The sequence below is a fragment of the Diplodia corticola genome, assembly GCF_001883845.1.
Source record: "Diplodia corticola strain CBS 112549 chromosome Unknown scaffold27, whole genome shotgun sequence".
In the NCBI taxonomy this organism is placed as follows: Eukaryota; Fungi; Ascomycota; class Dothideomycetes; order Botryosphaeriales; family Botryosphaeriaceae; genus Diplodia; species Diplodia corticola.
Genome location: NW_017971506.1, coordinates 82,432 through 100,437, shown reverse-complemented (window position 1 = coordinate 100,437; position 18,006 = coordinate 82,432). Strand labels below are relative to the sequence as shown.

The 18,006-nt window shown below is 57.3% G+C and overlaps 6 protein-coding genes across 6 annotated transcripts; 2 read left to right on the top strand and 4 right to left on the bottom strand.

Annotated features, from left to right (window-relative positions):
- Positions 1–673: 673 nt before the first annotated feature.
- On the bottom strand, positions 674–1,700 carry BKCO1_2700029 (uncharacterized protein; the record flags this gene model as incomplete). The annotated part of the gene is made up of 2 exons (XM_020273557.1): positions 674–1,537; positions 1,593–1,700. The coding sequence occupies 2 exons, from the start codon at positions 1,698–1,700 to the stop codon at positions 674–676; spliced, it is 972 nt and encodes a 323-aa protein (XP_020130043.1).
- Positions 1,701–2,182: 482 nt separating this feature from the next.
- BKCO1_2700028 (nadh:flavin oxidoreductase nadh oxidase family protein) lies at positions 2,183–2,542 on the bottom strand (the record flags this gene model as incomplete). The annotated part of the gene is made up of 1 exon (XM_020273556.1): positions 2,183–2,542. The coding sequence occupies one exon, from the start codon at positions 2,540–2,542 to the stop codon at positions 2,183–2,185; it is 360 nt and encodes a 119-aa protein (XP_020130042.1).
- An 843-nt stretch (positions 2,543–3,385) lies between these two features.
- On the top strand, positions 3,386–4,587 carry BKCO1_2700027 (2og-fe oxygenase superfamily protein; the record flags this gene model as incomplete). Its single annotated transcript, XM_020273555.1, has 3 exons — positions 3,386–3,464; positions 3,518–3,619; positions 3,668–4,587. The coding sequence occupies 3 exons, from the start codon at positions 3,386–3,388 to the stop codon at positions 4,585–4,587; spliced, it is 1,101 nt and encodes a 366-aa protein (XP_020130035.1).
- Positions 4,588–5,016: 429 nt separating this feature from the next.
- On the top strand, positions 5,017–6,305 carry BKCO1_2700026 (aldo keto reductase; the record flags this gene model as incomplete). The annotated part of the gene is made up of 5 exons (XM_020273554.1): positions 5,017–5,295; positions 5,343–5,482; positions 5,537–5,607; positions 5,662–6,217; positions 6,284–6,305. 5 exons carry the CDS (start codon positions 5,017–5,019, stop codon positions 6,303–6,305), a joined length of 1,068 nt encoding a protein of 355 aa, XP_020130034.1.
- A 1,885-nt stretch (positions 6,306–8,190) lies between these two features.
- Positions 8,191–9,116, bottom strand: BKCO1_2700025 (cytidine deaminase; the record flags this gene model as incomplete). Its single annotated transcript, XM_020273553.1, has 3 exons — positions 8,191–8,370; positions 8,497–8,807; positions 8,996–9,116. 3 exons carry the CDS (start codon positions 9,114–9,116, stop codon positions 8,191–8,193), a joined length of 612 nt encoding a protein of 203 aa, XP_020130037.1.
- A 6,010-nt stretch (positions 9,117–15,126) lies between these two features.
- BKCO1_2700024 (hlh transcription factor) lies at positions 15,127–16,676 on the bottom strand (the record flags this gene model as incomplete). The annotated part of the gene is made up of 3 exons (XM_020273552.1): positions 15,127–15,497; positions 15,552–15,788; positions 15,839–16,676. 3 exons carry the CDS (start codon positions 16,674–16,676, stop codon positions 15,127–15,129), a joined length of 1,446 nt encoding a protein of 481 aa, XP_020130036.1.
- Positions 16,677–18,006: the final 1,330 nt, after the last annotated feature.

Genomic DNA, 18,006 nt, shown 5'->3' with positions numbered 1-18,006 from the left:
CGGGCAAGGGCTGCGTGTGCGACAATGCGAGGAATTGGAGCTGACGAAGGGAGCGGTGCGGCGTTTGCAGTTGCAGGTGGTGGGTGGTGTTTGTCGGGAAATGGAAAGGAAGTGGTTGAAGGAGTGGGTGGTTGCACGAAGCCGCCGGGGGTTCGGCACAAGAGAAGGAGAGGCTGGCGGCTAAAGGGTTGGGTTGCGCAGAGGCAGCAGATGACCGTGATGGCGGAGAAGAGAGGAGCGCGGCGAATGACTGCCGGACAGCTCCTAGGCACCACAGCTGGCTCGAGCGGGCCCGCACACAACCCCCGACGACTCGCCGCCCGCTTCGACAGCCTTCGCCGTTGCTCCCCGACTCCCCGACTCCCCGACTCCTGAGACCGGCGTGCGCTTTGCCAATTGGCTGACCCTGCCTTCGCCCCACGAGCTGCCACCTGCGCTGCCGGTTCTGCGACGGTAAATAAACAACATCCCTTTCCTGGATGCTGCCTTGACGCCGGCATGCGTGGCGCTCAGTTGTGGTGGCAATCAGCGCCGGCTCATCTCCACCAGCGTCAGTGACCGCACCTTGCTCTCAAACACCATCACAGCTTCGGGAATGCGATCAGCTATTACGGATACTTGGCGGAATACCGCGTGTGGCTAGCTCGGGCCCCCAATTGCATTTCAATGCCTCTCAATCAAAGTACACGGCTTCGGGCTTGTGCACGCAGATCTTCCCCGACGAGTTGCTCTTCAGCACAATCCTCGCATCGTCTGCGCTGGCCTTGACGTCCTTTCCCTCGACCTTCTTGTGCTCCGTCACGATTTCGACGACCTCTCCGTCAACCCAGCCAGGCAGAGACTTCCAGTGGACCTGCTGCCCCTTCTCCGGAAGACGATCGTTTGAACCTTGCTCCGCCGGCGCGTCGGCCTTGTCATGCCGGGAACCGACCCTCTTGTTTGACTTGTCGCCGCCTTGCTTCGATTCGCTCTGCTTCCCTTTGCCCGAGTCGTTCTTCTGTTTCTTGTTGGCAGACGACTCTGACTTGGTGGGACGGCCGCGCTTCTTTCCTTTTGGCGTGGTCTCTTTGCCGTCCCCGTCTGAACCGTCTGCTTCTGAAATCTCGGCATCGTCATCCTCCTCCTCTTCTACATACTCTACGTCCTCCTCGTCAACTGCCTCTGCCAGGCCGTCTTCAACCGCAGCCTTCTCAGCTTGTTTCTTGACCGCATACTCCTCGTCTTCTTCGTCGTTCGCCTTCTTGCGGCTTTCCTTGGCCTTTGGAGTGTTGCCGACGAACTGCTTCCCCTCCTTGCTCTCTTGCTGCTTCTTCTCGTCGGTCGCCTCCTTCTCTTCCTCGGTCATGTTCTCCCAAGCCTTCTTGGGGAGGTAGCGCTTCTGGGTGCCGTCCTCTTGCTTTGCATGCGCGCTGCCGTCCTTGGTCTGCCACTCCTCCTCACCCCACTTGGAGAGGTGCTGTTGCGACTCGTCCTGGTCCTTTTTGTCGGTGGTGTAGTCACCGCCTCGCTTTTTGTACTCGGCCGCCATCATTTGCGCCTGAAGTGCCAAGTCAGTCATCGGCCAGGATGCGGCAGAAGAGCTGGTCACCAACCTTGCGCGCAGACCATTGTCCAGGTGCTCCTCCCTTGTCTCCCTGACGGATTTCCTCCTTGACCTCATCGCGGAGCTCGGGATCGGTGTATTTGTCCGTGGAAGGCATGTTGAAGATGGCGGTCGTGTGTAATGGACGGTACGAGAGGCGTCTAAAGTCCGAACAACAACAATAACGGATAGTTCGATTGGACGAGTTCACGACAACAGATAGGCGTCGCAAGAGCATAAAGAGCTGATGTCTCAGGCACAAACTCACGACCGCGCAGCCAGCGAGCTTAAGAGCTGCTGTCTCTGGGTCACCGGCGGCCGGCATCGCAGCAAGGAGGCCATGCCGTCATAGAAAACCTGTAGCATCATTGCATAACATCATCGGCCGGAAAAAGGAAGGCTGACTACCATCGGCCAGAGAAACCCTTTGTACCCCAGGAACGACTCGATGATGCAGTGATCGACGCGGGTTCCTTGCGCTAGCCCTTCTTGGGCCTCGCGCATTCGCGCTCCGGATCGCGTCGCGTCGCGTCGCGTCGCTTCAATCAGCTTTCCTCTTTGGGACACATGCATGCAAGTCCCTCAAGCCCCTCAAGCCCCTCAAGCCCCAACCTTGGACTTCTCGAACTCCTCGCTAAATGGGTAGTCCAAGTAGCCTTTCTCTTGCATCGGCGTGTAGAAGGTCGACCGATCGTACGGGTTCGGCTCAAGCCCGTTCTGCAACCTGTACACCAGATCCGGCGTCGACAGGAAGTACCTGCCGAACACAACACCGACATTCCAATCCTTGTACTCCTCATCCACCGCCCTCTTCGTCGACTCCGCATTGAACCCGCCAGCCACCAGCACCGGCTTGTCCTTGCCCCACGCCTCCAGCGCAAACTCGATGCCCTCCTTCTTCTCAACGTCCACAGTATTCACCACTCTCGACTCCACCACGTGCAGATACCCCACCCCCATCTCTCTCAACCTCTTTGTTTTTGAGATTCCAGCTGCGTCTTTGACTGAGAAACGAAACGCCAGCCCATAAGTTTATCTTACAAGACTGTGACTCAGATCAGGATGTTAGATACTCCGGCCCAAAGGTCTTCCGAGATGCAGCAAAACAACCATCAGCTGCTGGGTTTTTAGAGATATCTTGAAGACTGTTCAAAATCCAGGAACCCTTGTTTTTTACTTATTTCCGATCTAGTGGCACCAACAAGCAAACCTTCAAAGAAAGAAAGAAATGGGAGATATGATTGGTTTTCCTAGAACCCTTCTAATTTCAACGGCGAAAAGCATTCGGAACTGTAACCAAAATACCTAGAATGTAACAAGGAAGATGGCTCAGAGGCGAATTGGTGAAGGATCGATATGAACTGGCTGTCGTGTTCGTAATTGCTTAGTCTTTTGGCTTCCGGATGATAAGTGAGACCAAAAGCCTTGGGGTGGCTATGAGCTTTAGTGAACCGCATCGTGACAAAGACCTCGAACTTAGGCCAAGAGACAAATCACGGCCGCATCTCTCAAGAATTGTTCTCGGACGTTCAGATGCAATGCCGTGTAGTGCCAGGGCCGTCGCTGACGTGCTTGCGGGGCAATCGCACGAACACCAACCACGATTGGAAAACCGAGCAGCATGCCCCAGATACGTATCGCATTCACACAAGATGATTGGAAGCAGGAATGCAATCTGTCAGCTGAGATGCAATCCAAGGAATTGTGCCGGTCTAAATTTCCGGTGGATTGCGCGCTTCCTTAAGACCGCCAGCCTGCGTTGACTGTTTTCCTTACAAGGCTCCACGCTACACAGACCCCAAGATGGCTACAGAGGTCGAGACGGTCAGGACAGCGCCAGAACTACCTCGGTACATCCAGGTGCCAGAGACGAAACATGAGTGTATGCTATTTGGTGAAACTTTTGTGGTGACTATCGTTGATTCGAATCGACAGTGGATTGGGCGGACCTCGCTACGCTGGATCTGTCACAATATGATGTCCCTGGCGGCAAGCAGAAGTTGGCTGACCAGCTTTTCCATGCTATTCAGAGTGTTGGTCAGTATGGCGCGGCCAAATACAAGGACAATTGCTGATGTGAACTAGGCTTCTTCTACATCATCAACTTCGGATTGACGCAAGAAGAGGTAGACCGTCAATTCGCCATCGGAAAGCAACTGTTTCAACTCCCCATGGAGGAGAAGTTGAAGTACCGGGCAAACCTAGAAGAAGGAGGGTACAATGGCTACAAGCCACTGGGGCTGCGAGAGATCCGGCCGGGCAAGTTCGACAACACGGAGATATACAACATCCCCAAGTTCATCCCAGCCTACGAGCAGGAGCACCCGGACATCATCAAGCAGCACAAGCCCGAGATTGAGCGCTTCGCGCGTCACATCTTCGACTCAATCGTGCAGAAGCTGCTCGTCCTCGTCGCCATCGTGCTGGAACTGCCGGAGAACTACTTCCTGGAGCGGCACCGGTACGAGGACCGGAGCGACTGCCACCTGCGGTACATGAAGTACCACAAGCGCAGCGCGCAGGAAAACGCCGAGCTGGAGAACGTGTGGGTCAAGGGACACACGGACTTTGGCAGCCTGACGCTGCTGTTCCGGCAGCCGGTGGCGTCGCTGCAGGTGCGCACGCCGCAGGGCGAGTGGAAGTACGTCAAGCCGCACCCGGCGAGCATCACGGTCAACCTGGCCGACTACCTGGACTTCGTCACGAACGGGTTCCTCAAGAGCAGCGTTCACCGCGTGGTTGCGCCGCCACCGGACCAGGCCGACGTCGATCGGCACGGCGTCTTGTACTTTGTCAGGCCAACGGACGACACGGAACTGCAGGCGGTGGAGAGCGGCGTGCTGACGAAACTGGGGTACGGCCAGGCCAAAGACGAGGCGGCGGTGGGGATCACGGCAGGGCAGTGGGTGAAAGGGCGGGTCAAGACGAACGTGATGAAGGTGCCGGAGAAGGGGAAGAACGACCACGTTATCGTCAATGGCGTCAAGGCGACGTACTACGACTGAGTTGAGATGGAAGGAAAGGCGCGGGGCTCGCAGCAAGCAGGGGCCCGTGCTTGGCGTCATGGAGCTGGAGCTCCCGCAGACAGCTGCCACAGCTCGTTATTCCCGACGCTCCATATAAGTAATATCATCGGCGTTATGCTCCCGACGGCAGCACCCAGTCATCCCCAGTCTCCTCGCAATGCACGCCCTCCGTCGCAGCTGCCGGCGCCAGGTGGCGGGGCTCCCTCGCCACTGCAGCCGCGGCTCGCAATCTATCAGCCGGGCGGGGTTACGGTTGCCGGAGAAAGCTGTAGCTCCGCCGCCAAATCGTGACGTGCTGCTGCAATCCCACTTTTCGACAACACGGTACCGAAAAACACTCTTTCTCTCCCAGCTCGACAACTCACTCTCTCCCGCAGCAACCTCTTCGCCCGCCCGCCCACCGAAACAATGGCCGTCCGCAGCGTTTTCGACCCCAAGGACATGCCCTTCAGGCACCTGGGCCCCACCGGCCTGAAGGTCTCCGTCTTCTCTCTCGGCGGCTGGCTGACGTACGGCGGCACCCAGAAGGGCAACATCGTCAAGGAGTGCCTGCAGGCCGCTTGGGACAACGGCATCAACTTCTTTGACACCGCCGAGGTCTACGCCAACGGCCAGTGCGAGATTGAAATGGGCCAGGCTCTGAAGGAGCTCGACTGGCCCAGGGACGAGTACGTCCTGTCCACCAAGGTGCGTGCCCCGAGAGACCCTGAAGCTTCTGCGCTGACGTTTCCCAGGTCTTCTTCGGTACCGGCAGGAAGGAGCCCAACACGCGCGGTCTCTCGCGCAAGCACGTCGTCGAGGGCCTCAAGTCCTGCTTGGAGCGCCTGCAACAGCCCTACGTCGACATCGTCCTCGCTCACCGCCCTGACGTTGGGTACTAGGCCCTGTATCCTCGTATCCATTGAGCCTGAATGCTGACCAATCGCAGCACCCCGATGAAGGAGATTGTCGAGGGCTTCACCCAGGTCATCCGCAACCTGAACCTCGCCTACTACTGGGGTACGTGCCAATTGCCTCATTTGTGCGTGGTACTTTGCTAAAACAACCCTTCAGGCACTTCCGAGTGGAGCGCCGCCCAGATCACCGAGGCCACCTTGATTGCCGAGAAGTACAACCTCATTGCCCCCATCGCCGAGCAGCCCCAGTACAACGCCTTCCACCGCGAGCGCTTCGAGGTCGAGTACGCCCCGCTCTTCCAGCAGTTCCAGTATGGCACCACCATCTGGAGCCCGCTCGCCTCGGGTCTTCTGACGGGCAAGTACAACGACGGCATCCCCGAGGACTCGCGCTTCGCCAACAACAAGGCCTTCTTCGAGAGCACCATCAAGTCGCTCAAAGAGCCCGAGGGCCAGGCCAAGATCGAGAAGGTCAAGAAGCTGACGACCGTGGCCGAACGTCTGGGCGGCTCCACCACCCAGCTCGCCCTCGCCTGGGCCGCGAAGAACCCCAACGTGAGCACCGTCATTCTCGGCGCCACCAAGGTCGAGCAGATCCACGACAACTGCAAGGCTCTGAAGCTCCTGGACAAACTCACTCCTGAGGTCATGGAGGAGATTGAGACCATCTTGGACAACAAGCCCACCGCCAAGCCCTCTTTTGGCAGGGACAGGTAAGCTGTGAGTAGTGGCTGGGGGAAGATATCTCCCTTTGGAGCTTGGTTCTGATGTTGCTGCAGGTTGAGGCAAGCGAAGCTGTAAGCCGGCTTTGACGAATGATGAAATATCTTGAATAAAAGAGCAAGAAAGGAGAATAATCAGGCACATTGGCCAATCGAGTTTCCTTCAGCCTTGATGATATCGGAAGTGAATACTGAAAAGTCTAGATGAAATTAAGCACGCGATTCTTAGGCCATGCCTCACTCATGGTGGCCATAGTCCATCCAGAATTAAAAAGCCTTACTGTCCACGGTAAAGCTCAGCCTCCAACGCATGAAGAATCGTTTCGTACGTTTGCTTCGAAAGAAAACAAATCACTCACACTAAGAAGCGCTCAATATGATCTACTTGATAAGGTCCTGTATGTTGACTCATATAACTCAATCGGCACCACACATATCAACACCTTTGTCTTGCACATCCGCGCGACACATCTCCAACTCCTTGCAACGCTCCAAACGAGCACAATCACATCCTTCTTGCTATTATTCCTCAAGTGTGTACGCCAAGGAGAATTATCTTACTCCCAAACTCCCGTACCGCAGCAGATAACATTAGAGCTTTCCTTTCTCGGAGGTTTCTTACTAAAGGTGCACCACTTCACTCTGGTGGATGGTTTACACATAGTAGTGTCCCGTTCCTACCTATCGAAAATAGAGACAACTGGAGTAGTTTGGGTTGCGCAAACCATACCATCAAAGCTAACGCGCACGTGTTATGGAGTACAGTCACAAGTGGACGCCGCATCCATGGTCTTGGCACGTAGGGAAGAGAAGTTATAAGTGGGAAGCTAAACGCAGGGTCCGCCTCTCGTGCCATGGAAAGGACGAAGGACCCTAAAATCTCAACCGATATATATTTCCAACATAACACTCAAATGCAAAATTTCTATCTTCAACCCCACCTCCAGGCAAAACGATGCGGTCCATGGCAAGCATAGAAGCAGTTCAAAGGGCACCAATACACGCGGAGGAGCCCATGTTATACTACGACGACGATGGCGATTCTTTAAACCAGTTATTATCTCCGGCCGGCGATCTGGTCGAATCCGGATGGGACATCCGTCCTGTCCCGATTTCGGACAGACTGTACGAAATGTTCTTGCTTTGCTGCTGCGCTTGGTGCTCGTCTGACCCGTAGTAAGTTTCACCTGTTGGCTTGATTTGCACAGTGGCGTGGGTAAAAGATTCATCCCTAGAGAGGGAGACGACACACTGTTTGGGCGGGTAGTAAAATCATACGTCGGGGCGAACATGGACAGTCTGTAGACTGACATCTAACGTCCGGTTGTATACTTTGACTACACACATAGGAGGGCTTGAAAACCCCATATCTACGTCTGGGCATTTCTTTCTACAGCCTCAACTTGCGCTAACACGGTTGATAAAGTTACTGGGGTGTGTGACCCATAGCGCTCGTCAGTGCAACACAGTTCTGGAGACATCAAGAACATCGGACCGCTACCGACCGTGCGTCCTCTAAAGCACCAACAGCAACGACCTTTGTCATTCGAAAAACGCCAACAAACAAGCACCCCTCGGCGGCCGTAGCTTCTACCATAACAACATTTGCGAGATCCAAGTCATTGCGAGCACTTTTGGAGTACTCTATTACAACAGTCAGTCCAAGCGGTTTGATATGAGAATGATTCGGAGTCAAATTGGGGTGCACATTTCGCTTTAGATTGTATATAATATATCAACACGAAAATACCTTCCTCACACAAACACCTACATCGTCGTCATCGTCATCGTCACCAACTTTCAGGCATGTGAAAATGCCCCACCAAACTCCTACCCGGCGTCGCCGCCGCTTCCACACCGGAATCTAAATGATGCTCCGCTAAAAAGTCTTCCACCCAGATAGTAGTTCCTCAAACCGACACCTCAGAACTCGCCTCCCTAGGGACCGGCCATGGTCCACTCACTCACTTCGATCCATTCCCCTGCTGCTGCTGCTGCTGCTGCTGCTCCCGCTCCTGCCTCTGCGCCAACAGCTTTTCCGGCGGCGGCAGCACATCCGGGCCGAAGCTCATGGGCAGCAGCTCCCCCATCGTCTTGACCACATACCTCCCGTCGTTCGTATGCATGAAAATCGGCGTGTCCAACTGCAGAAAGAAAGTCGATCCGTCAGCACAGATTCATTTATTCCCTCGCAACCCCCGCGTCCCCTCTTCCGTCTCTCTTTCTCTCTCCCTTCCCAACCACCATCACCACCACCGATGATTCCTTACCTCCAAAAACTCCCTCAGAAACTGCCTGCACATGCCGCACGGGCTGCAGAACTGCTCGCCGCCCAGGTCCGTCGCGACGCCGACGGCCTTGAAGGCGCCGCGGCCGTAGCCGAACGTCGTCACCGCGGTGCCGACGGCGACGCGCTCGGCGCACGTGCCGACGGGGTAGGCGGCGTTTTCGACGTTGGCGCCGACGACGATTCGCGGGTGGTCGGGGTTGTGGTCGGCAGAGGAGGAAGGGGACGGGAAGGAAGGGCGGGCGGCGGGGTCGATGAGGAGGGCGGCGCCGACGCGGAATTGGGAGTAGGGGCCTGGGAGGGGTGGTGGGGTTTGGTTAGCTGGGTTTGGGTTGGGTTGGGTTGGGTTTGTTTGTTTGTTTGTTTTTTCGTTGTGAGGGAGGGAGGGAGCGGCGCTTGAGGTGTGGTGAAGCTCCCCATGGCGAGAGAGAGAGAGAGAGCGCGTGTATGCGACTAGACTGGGGAAGTGCGCGAGTACGTACAGTAAGCCCTTCCCCGCGCCTCAAGACATCCCTTGGATAAGGCGTCGACCTCCTGCACGGTGAGTCCGTGGATCAGACCATCGTCTCGCTGTTGCTGCTGCTGCTGCCCTGTCGCGGTCATGGTGAAAGGGAAAGAAAAGGGAAAGAAAGGGAGGGAAGGAGGGGGGAGAGCGGAAGGATGGCGGGGACGAGGGGACAAGGTACACAATGCTGCGGCATGGGTGTGTGCAGCGCGCCGTAGAAACAGGGTCCAGGGCAGTCGATAAGAAGGCAGATAAGATAACGACTGGCGGGTTTGGCAGTCGGCGTCGACCGTAGAGGCGGGGGTCGCCTGGGTTGCCGTTTGCGGGTCGAGCTGGAGACAGCTACCTGATGCGGGAAGGCTTCCTCCAGCTCAGCAAAGGGCGGCGCGGCACGTTTCCCTTTGGTGCTCCGAACAGAGCCGCTGTACCCTGAGATCGACGGCGGCGAAGTTGCCACCCAGCGTGGGCGGGTGGGATTCTTGGGCGTCGATCATCCGGGAGCGGCGAGCGGAGGTCGGCGGGTCGGCGGGTGAGTTTTGCGCGGGTCGCGGCTTGCTGGAAGGTCGGCTACCCGTCGATCCCCGCTCCACCAGAGCAATGACGCCAACGCCAGCGCCAGACCACCTCTCCCTTGCAGCTTTCCCTTGCCCTCGCTGCGCCACGCCTATACTCGCTACACAGCCCTGCCTACGTCACCCGAGTCAGCCAGGAGCATCGGGCCAGACTCGAGAAGACTCATCTATCGATCACACTGCTCGCGCCAATGGCAGCAATGGCGCAGGGCCCATTGATCGGCACGCTAGCCGCACGTGTACCTGCAAGACGAATGCAGCCCGCTCGGAATGGATGTGTTTCATCGACTGGCATCTCGCACTTTTCTTCTGCCCACCTGCAGCCAAGAGGCCGCGTGGCAACGTGGCCGATCGTGGCACCGAGATATGCCTGAGCACACTGGGAGACGCTGTTCCTTCCCGCCTGCCACCCAGGAAACCGCGACTGACATGACATCGACGGTGTTTTGCCTCGTGGTCATGGAAGGGCGGAGTTAACTCCTACAGACACGCCCTACCTTGCCGCTACTCTATTGATGACCCTTCTGTTCTTTTTCTGTATTCAGCCTCTGCAACACTGAAACTTCACCATGGCCAGCACGTTCCACCGCAGTGCTAGCCCTCTCAGCACTTGCTTCTTGCCAATGCAACGTCGACAACCAGCCATGGTTACGACGTCGGAGCACGCGGAGTCGGGAACATGGACCGTCCGCTTCCTCGTCGGGAACGATGCCCAACGCCTCCGTCTTCAATCTATAACGCGGTAGTCGCGGTTGCCCATCAAACTGCGCCTTGACGCACTCAATGCACTAACCCGGGCACTACCAATCCTGCCCCCATTCCGGGGTAGCCAGTGGCGCGTGGCAATGCTAGTCCTTACTCATCACGAGCACCCCATGGATCCTTGGTATCGAGGCCATGATATCCAAGGCGACGCAGAGGGAGAGCCAGAGTGGTCAGCGGGCAGAAAACCGCCTTCTGCATGCATGTGTATGCAGGCAGTCGGAAGCAGCAAAAAGCCTAAGCCACGAGCGAGAGCCTCATGGAGAGATAATATCACGCACATGGCCAAGAGTGCAACACACGCCAGGGGCGAGGCGTTGATGACGATGCCATCGCAATTCTCTCCTCGACCCGCAAACCAAGGCGAGATGGTGATTCGCAGCCCTTCTTTCTTCTGCTTTGCTTGCTTGATGTCGTCGTCACCATGCATCCCGCGGATCCAGGAAACGCACGCATCCAACCGACCATTTCCCAAGCTCCCGTCTTTTGACGCAAGACACATGCCGCCCGCCGGCCACGCGCAAGTGAACCAGAACCAGAACCAGAACCAAAACCAAAACCAAGCCAGTGGGCGATCCGATTGACACGTGCGAAAAGGAAAGAAAACAACGTGGCGGAGGCAAAAAGATCATCATCATCATCATCATCATCATCTCGTAGCACTGCACGCACGCCGCTGCGCATCTCTAACCCAGCCAACCCCATCACACCGATGAAGCGATTTCTTTACTAGTTCAATCGCGCGCCAGCCACTGCGGCCTATCCACGCATCCTTCCATTTCTGCTCCTTAGCGATAGGTAGAGAATAAAAGGCGCAACGAGAATTAGGAGAGACAGACGGACGGGAGACGGAATGAAGAGGTCTGCTTAGCTGCGGATCAACTACCCCTCGCGCGCATACGACGGAGAGAATAATACAAGGAAGATGGGACCCGGCACAGCGGGAGAGGGGCGATTACGTGCTGGTTGGTGCTTTTCTGTCGATGAGGTCAGACGACGTCTGTTGTAGAGACGACGGAACCGTCCAAAGTGATCGGAGAAAGGCTGATCCAGGCCTTTGCTTGATATTCCGCGGATGCGTGCATCTTAATTAGCACATGAACGCCTTACGTCGATGGCTTGGGTTTGGGGAGGGGGGGAGGGCTGAGATGGGATGTGATTGGCAGAGCGGGAGAGGGGACCCTGTGCCGTATATGCTTTGTCCAGGCTGCTGTTGGATGCCTTTCCGTGCCCGCAAAAAAAACACTTGATACTACTATTGCAGTCTTGCGACAATCGGTTGGGCGCTTGCTAGCACTTCTGAGCTGATCACGCGCATGCCGTAGTACATACTCGCTCATCGTACCATGATCCGAAGCACTGGCTCTCTCTATCTCTCTATCTCTCTCTCTTTCGCGCTTCGGCCTGATAGGGCACGAGCTCTCGCCCTCCCGTCGGCTGTGCAGATCTGCAAGCCGCCCCCTGCCCTTCCTTTCCAAACCTTAAAACAGCCCACACCCAGAACGAAGCGATCTTCAACAGAATGCGGAATTCGACCGCTCCGTAACGGATACCGACGGCCCGCACGTAATTGCCGCCTTTCACTACTACTGTATAAAACTCTCAAAATTCAAACGACGTATACGTCGGCAGTATTTTTTCCCCGGACAGGGGAAGTAGGAAAACCGCCCTGTGAGATGTATGTACTCCGCATGGCTGAGGTCAACCGCGCTTGCTGTGACGTACGTGCGGAAGCATACTACCTACGCAACCTCTCTCTGGGCCGGCTCCAAAAGAAGGTGCCGCCGCATGAAAACAAAAAACCATTCCCTTTCGGGCCCGGACCGAGAGCAAGAGGGAAAGCACGTTGCGGAACCTGATGACCGAAGATATAAAATTCGGTGTACTCCCCGCCCTGTAGATCATGGAGATAAACGTGGGAAAGAAAAATGAGGCTACGGAAAACGAAAAGGTACATAGGTACAGTACGTACCTTCTCACTCCATCACCCTAGCCCGCGACGCCCTCAACAAATCCGGATAATCATTGACCACCCACCACCACCAAAGGGGGAAAAGAAAAGCAGGACGAGAGATCGACCTCACACCACCACTAGATGGTGATTCGACACTACTCGGACCGCACACAAAAAAACCCGAGGAGATGGGAAAAAAATTAAAAGGACTATGCATCCCTCTAATTCCCCCGAGTCTTCCCGTTCCCTGCAGGTATGATCTCACCCTATACCGAACATATACCTACGTACCTAGTGATCGTCGCCCGATACCCCATCGCGCCATCTCTCTCTACCTTGTACGTGAAGATCTACCCGCGCTATCCCGGAGTGTCAGCCTTCTCCCCGGCTAGCGCCAAGCGTGCCGGCGGCGGCGGCGGCTCATGCAGCCCCTCCCCCCCCACTCGTTTCGACCCGCTTCCGACGGGACTCCGCGGAGCATTCCGTACGTCAGAACGGAGGAGGGGGCCAGGTACAGGTACATTGGCGTCAAGAGGTATGTAGAGGCAACCAAAGGAAAAACAGATGGTGGTAGGCGCAATCCCCGGCGGAAGGCTGAGGGATGGTGGAGTTTTGATCCATAGCGTCTCCCTCAAATTACCGGATCCAGCAAAAACAAAGAGGAAGAACGGAGCAACCATCAGAAGAATCCGTGTATACGGCCGTAGACGGGCAAAAGAAAAAGCAAAAAGCCAAAGCCCCGGCCATTCCTTCCTCTCAGCCGCAGCAGCTCTCCGAAGGAACGTGTTCACGATGCAAACACACAAACATACTGCACACTATCATGAGCAGCAGCTGGCGGCGGCGGACTGTTTCCGACGATCTGGCGCGTGCGTGACGCGGGACGAGAAATTCAAAAAGACAAAAAGGAAATAACGAGGAATCGCGCACTCCCGCGGCCCCCTCCCATCCCTCCTTCGATCAGCCGCGCGTGGTTGATCATCATTCCCCGGGTTTGCCGAGTTGCTCCATCGTCCTGCATCCGCCTCGAGACGAGGTACTTGGGCTCGGTTGTTGGTTGGCGTGTTGTATGCACAACGCCAACGCCAACGCCAAGGCGGAACGAGCTCGTTGGATGATGATCGAGGGAAGAGGAAAAAGAGGAAGTGGTGGCATTAGCAAACCCAGCAGAAGCCGTCTTCTAGCTGCAAAGAAACAAGAGCACATGTAAGAAAGGGAAAGAGTGGAGCGAAGGCCAAACCTTCCGCCCCATGCAAACGCCTACCTAGCTTATACCCAACCTCCACTAGCCCCCCTCCCCTCCACCAACCTACACACACACATGCACACACATCTAAAAAACATCAGCCCATGAGCCATTTAAAAATGAATTGTGGGCAAAACTAGAGAAATCCCATCGACCCAAAGACGGGGGCCGGGGAGACGGCGGCGGCGCCCGCCGCCGCGACGGGCCAGGCTTTGCTACTTTCGAAACGTCCGCCCGACTTGTTTTGCGCTGCTGCTTGTTGGTGCAACAAGTTGCATGCAAGTGCGGCTGCAAACGCCACACATGCTAATTATTACTCCTTTTTTTTTTCCCGCCTCCGTTTAATCCCCACCGTTTTTTTCTTATTTCCTCTACTCTCTCTCTTTGAAGACCCACATCACCTGAGAAAGATCAGGCTTTTGGCCGCGTGCGGTGTGGTTGGTAATTGGGTTTTGAATTTTCACATGTGAACAAGAAGGGCGAACAAAGGGATGAGGGTATGTGAAGGTGAAGTGGGGTAATTGGAGTAGGTAGCGATTTAACGACGCAGGTACACAGGTACTTCTGTTTGCACGTGGAGAAAAGCAGATTGAGAAAAAAAAACACCGTTCCTCTATCATTTGTGGTGGTCTGGACTTTTTTTCCACTCGTCCATGCACGCGGTCTTCCCACGCGTCGTGCATTTCCCAAGAATTTCTTTTGGACTCTTGAACGGGAGGTGGTAGATAGCTAAGATACATGTCTCAAACATCGGCGTGGGTAGGTAGAAAGAATTTTAAGTTAAAAGGGAGAGGAACCGGGCCAGGTCGCCATGTGTTCGCTGAGGGCTTTACTGCGACCTGAGCCAAGAGGGGATCCTGGGAAGGCGATAAGCTACCAGCGCGTACGGCAGCTCCGAATAAAGCGATATTGGGAAGTGTGGGAACATCACAAGAATAAAAACGAGCAGACAGTGCGGTAAAAGTGCAAGAAGCCAGACAGCCAGATGAACAGCGGACAGCATGCCAGGTAGGGACACAGCAAAAAAAAAAAAATGACGCTACCGTGATACTACCCCGCAGGTTACATCCCTCTTTTTATCCCATCCACGCCGAAATGAGCCCATTCTCCCATATGCCTTGCGGCATCGTCACCTCGTCTCACTCTGGAAAAACAAAAAAAAAAAAACAGACCCATCAGGCAGCAACACGCAAATGTCTGCCGTGAAATCAGAAAACGCGCCGGGAATATGTTGCGGACCAAGAAAAGCCTCCGGATGAGAGCAAATGATACGCCAGCCCGATTTGAACGGAAAAAGAGCTCTGATGATCCCGTGGAAGCTTTTATGTCGACATCGAGCAAGACAGTCCATCGTGGCACAACATGGTATGCGGCGGCGGTAGACCCTATCGTACAGTGCGTAAAGTAGGAAACTCTTTGACATGGAATCGAAGTGCGTTCGTTGGCACTGCGTGTGAGGGCCCGAGGATATCATCAGAAAACAACATTGAGGCTCTCTGCCATTCAACGTTGGACATGCCAAGGAAAGAAGGGGTGAGCAGATGCTTTGTTCTGGAAACAGCCGCGCGCAAAGTTTATCTGTGGCTGTATGGTCTCCCGCCGGCAAACTCTACACCCTGCATGGCAGTGGGTTGCGCTGCGGGCTGTGCCCCGTTCTGCCATTGCTGCTGCTGCAGAGGTGGGAGAACGTTTTGTTGGCCGGGCCCGGCCTGGGGTTGATTGTGTGCCAGGAAGCTGGTCATGGATCCAAACACGTGTGGATGACTGGGGTCCATCTGGCGTAGCTGCTGCCATGCAGCGTGGAGCTCCTGCTTGAGTTCGGCATTTTCGCGTTCGACTTCGCCACCCCGCGGGTTGTAAGCAGCAGAGGACTCCTGCCGCATACGGGTGTTTTCGTTATGTAGTCTGTCGTGGTTCCTCTGCATGTTTCTGATGTACTCAATCGCTGCAAGCGAGTGTCAGTTTCCCGATCGACATGGTGAAGCAATGCACCGCTTACACTTGGTGAGGATTTCCCACTTGCTGGACTTGTTGCCAGGGGAGTTGGGCAGAATGCCATTCAGTTCGTCAAACAGCTGCTTCATCTCGCTCCGTCGCTTGCGCTCGGCCATCTTGTGGCTGACGCGCAACTCGGGAGTCCGACTGTAGTTGCCGGTACCAGGCGTTGCCGCGTGCTCGGACTGAAGGTTGGTGATGTTGCGGTGTTGCATGGAATGGTGATGCGTGTGAGGGATTTCTGCACGCGGTTAGCGTCGACCAAAGTGACGGTGAGCAACAAACACTGACCATCTTCGAACCTCTTCTGGCCGGGCGGGAGCGCTTCGGCGAAGATGCTGCTGTTGATGGACGTGGCGAAGCTGTTTTGCCTCGAAGGGATGGATCTCGTCGATCTCTCGATGCTGGAATCGCCGCTGCTGGAGCCACGGCGCTCGTCCGGTTCGGCATCGGGGAAGGCCCATGGGAAACCCTTGGTGGGGGCCGCGGCCATGGGATCGGGCATGCCGGACACACTGCGGGGGTTGGGGTTGATGACGGGTGCCCGGCGGGGTGCTTGGTTGGAGCGGACGGAGTCGGTGGAGCGGATCGAGTCCCGATGACCAAGAGGGGAGAGCGGCGGGCCGCTGTGCCGGTGGTTCTCGGTGGCGGTGATGCCCCGCTGCTGCTGGAGGCTGGAGACCAGCGACACGCGCGAGGTGTTTTGAGACTCGTAGGGCGAAGAGGGGCTGATGGCGAGGTGGGTCATGCCGGCGTTCATCCGGCTGTCGACGCTGCTGCGCCTGGACTCCAGGTAGGACGACGAGGCATCCAGGCTCTGGCGGTTGTCGAAGTTGTGACTGAAAGGCGGCAGAGCCTGGGGGGTCTGGGAGGGCTGACGTAACGACTGCGGCGTCTCCGGGATAGAGCTCCGCGATGGCGAGTCCTCGGCATTGAGAATGTTTTGCAATTGGAGGTTGGTCGTGTTGGACACGCCCGACGAGTGCTTGCTCTGGGCCTGAGACATGGACCAAGCTCCGGAGTCGCGGGCATCGATGTGGTGTTGGCGGGCCTGCATCTGGGCGACGTCGGAATTGGGGATGCTCTGCGTCAGCGACGCGATGGACGGCAGGGCCTGGGCCTGAGACATGTTGGACAAGGACGCTCACGTGAGACGGAAGCGACAAACGACCAGGAGACGGGGTGGAGGAGCGGAACGGCGGCTTTTGAGAAGGCGGAACAGAGGTGGGCTCGGTCGGCTTTTCCGACGTCGGTCAGCCCTGGCAGTGGAGGGGCGGCGGGATGGAGTCCGTCCGGTGGAGGCGAAAGGGGATGGCGTGGTGGTGGGGGGCAGGGCGAATGGTCAGGACGGTCAATTAAAGAAAGGCTCTTGGTCGGTCGGTAGGGCAGCGGGCTGCGGCCCACGTCAGCGCGTGAAGGGCAATGGCGGGCAGGCGGGCAGGCGGGCGGGTTTGCCGGGGCGCTGGCACGAGGGGTGACGTCGGGAGGGAGTCGGGGTGGCAGCAGTGGCAGCAGTGGCAGCAGCAGGCGAGGAAGGCACTTACTCGAGGCGGGGGCCGCTGGCTCGGGCTTGCAGCAGCGTTGAGAGCAAAAGAGCGGTTCAGGCGCAGCGTGGACGTGAGGGCCGCGAGCCGGGCCGATTGTCGAATGCAGGGAACGGGGCGGGCTCAGGGCATTGGGGTGCGGAGGGGTGGGTACGGGTCGTTGCAGAGTCGGGGAGGAGGGCGACGGGGGGAGGCGCGGGAGGTCGTGTGGAGATCACGGGATGCCGCAGGACGAGGACGGGCGCACGCGCGGCAGGCCGGAGGGGAGCGAGGACGAGGGCGCGCGGTGCGGGTGCGGAGGCAGATGAGATATTGCAGCGAAGGGAGGCGGAAACGGTGGCGCGCACGGCCGGTTGCACGAAGCGCTTCGGAGCCTGACACGGTCACGGGCGGGTGCCGGCAAGGGCAGCTGGGGGGAGAGTCAGGCACTGCACCAAGGGCGGCAGAGTGGCAGCAGCCGTGGCCGTGGCCGTGGCAGCGCGAGCGCGATGAAGGCGAGCAGCCGGAGCTTGGGCGAGCAGCGACCAGCCCGCTCAGGCGTCCCTTACATGCACGACTCGGCGGCGCGGTTCGGGGAGCAACAATCGCCAGCACAGCCAGCAGGCCAGCACCGCCAGCACCGCCAGCACCGCGTGCACCGCCGGCCGCCACGGGGGCGCGCGCGCGGGCAGCGAGCGCAGGGCAGAGGGCAGGCTGGCGGCAGCGTGGGCAGAGACGGGCGGCACCGCGCCAGGCCAGGAGGAGCACCAGCCGCGCCGCCGCCGGCCGCCGAGGGCGATCTGCTGGCCATGCACGTGGGCGGCCGGGTTGCGAGCCTCCAGCTCCAGATCCGCCCACCCTCGCCGCGCGCTGTGGCGGCCGCTTGCCAAGCGCGTGGAGGGGTGCCCGCCGGCCGCGCTCGCGTGGCTCCCGCGT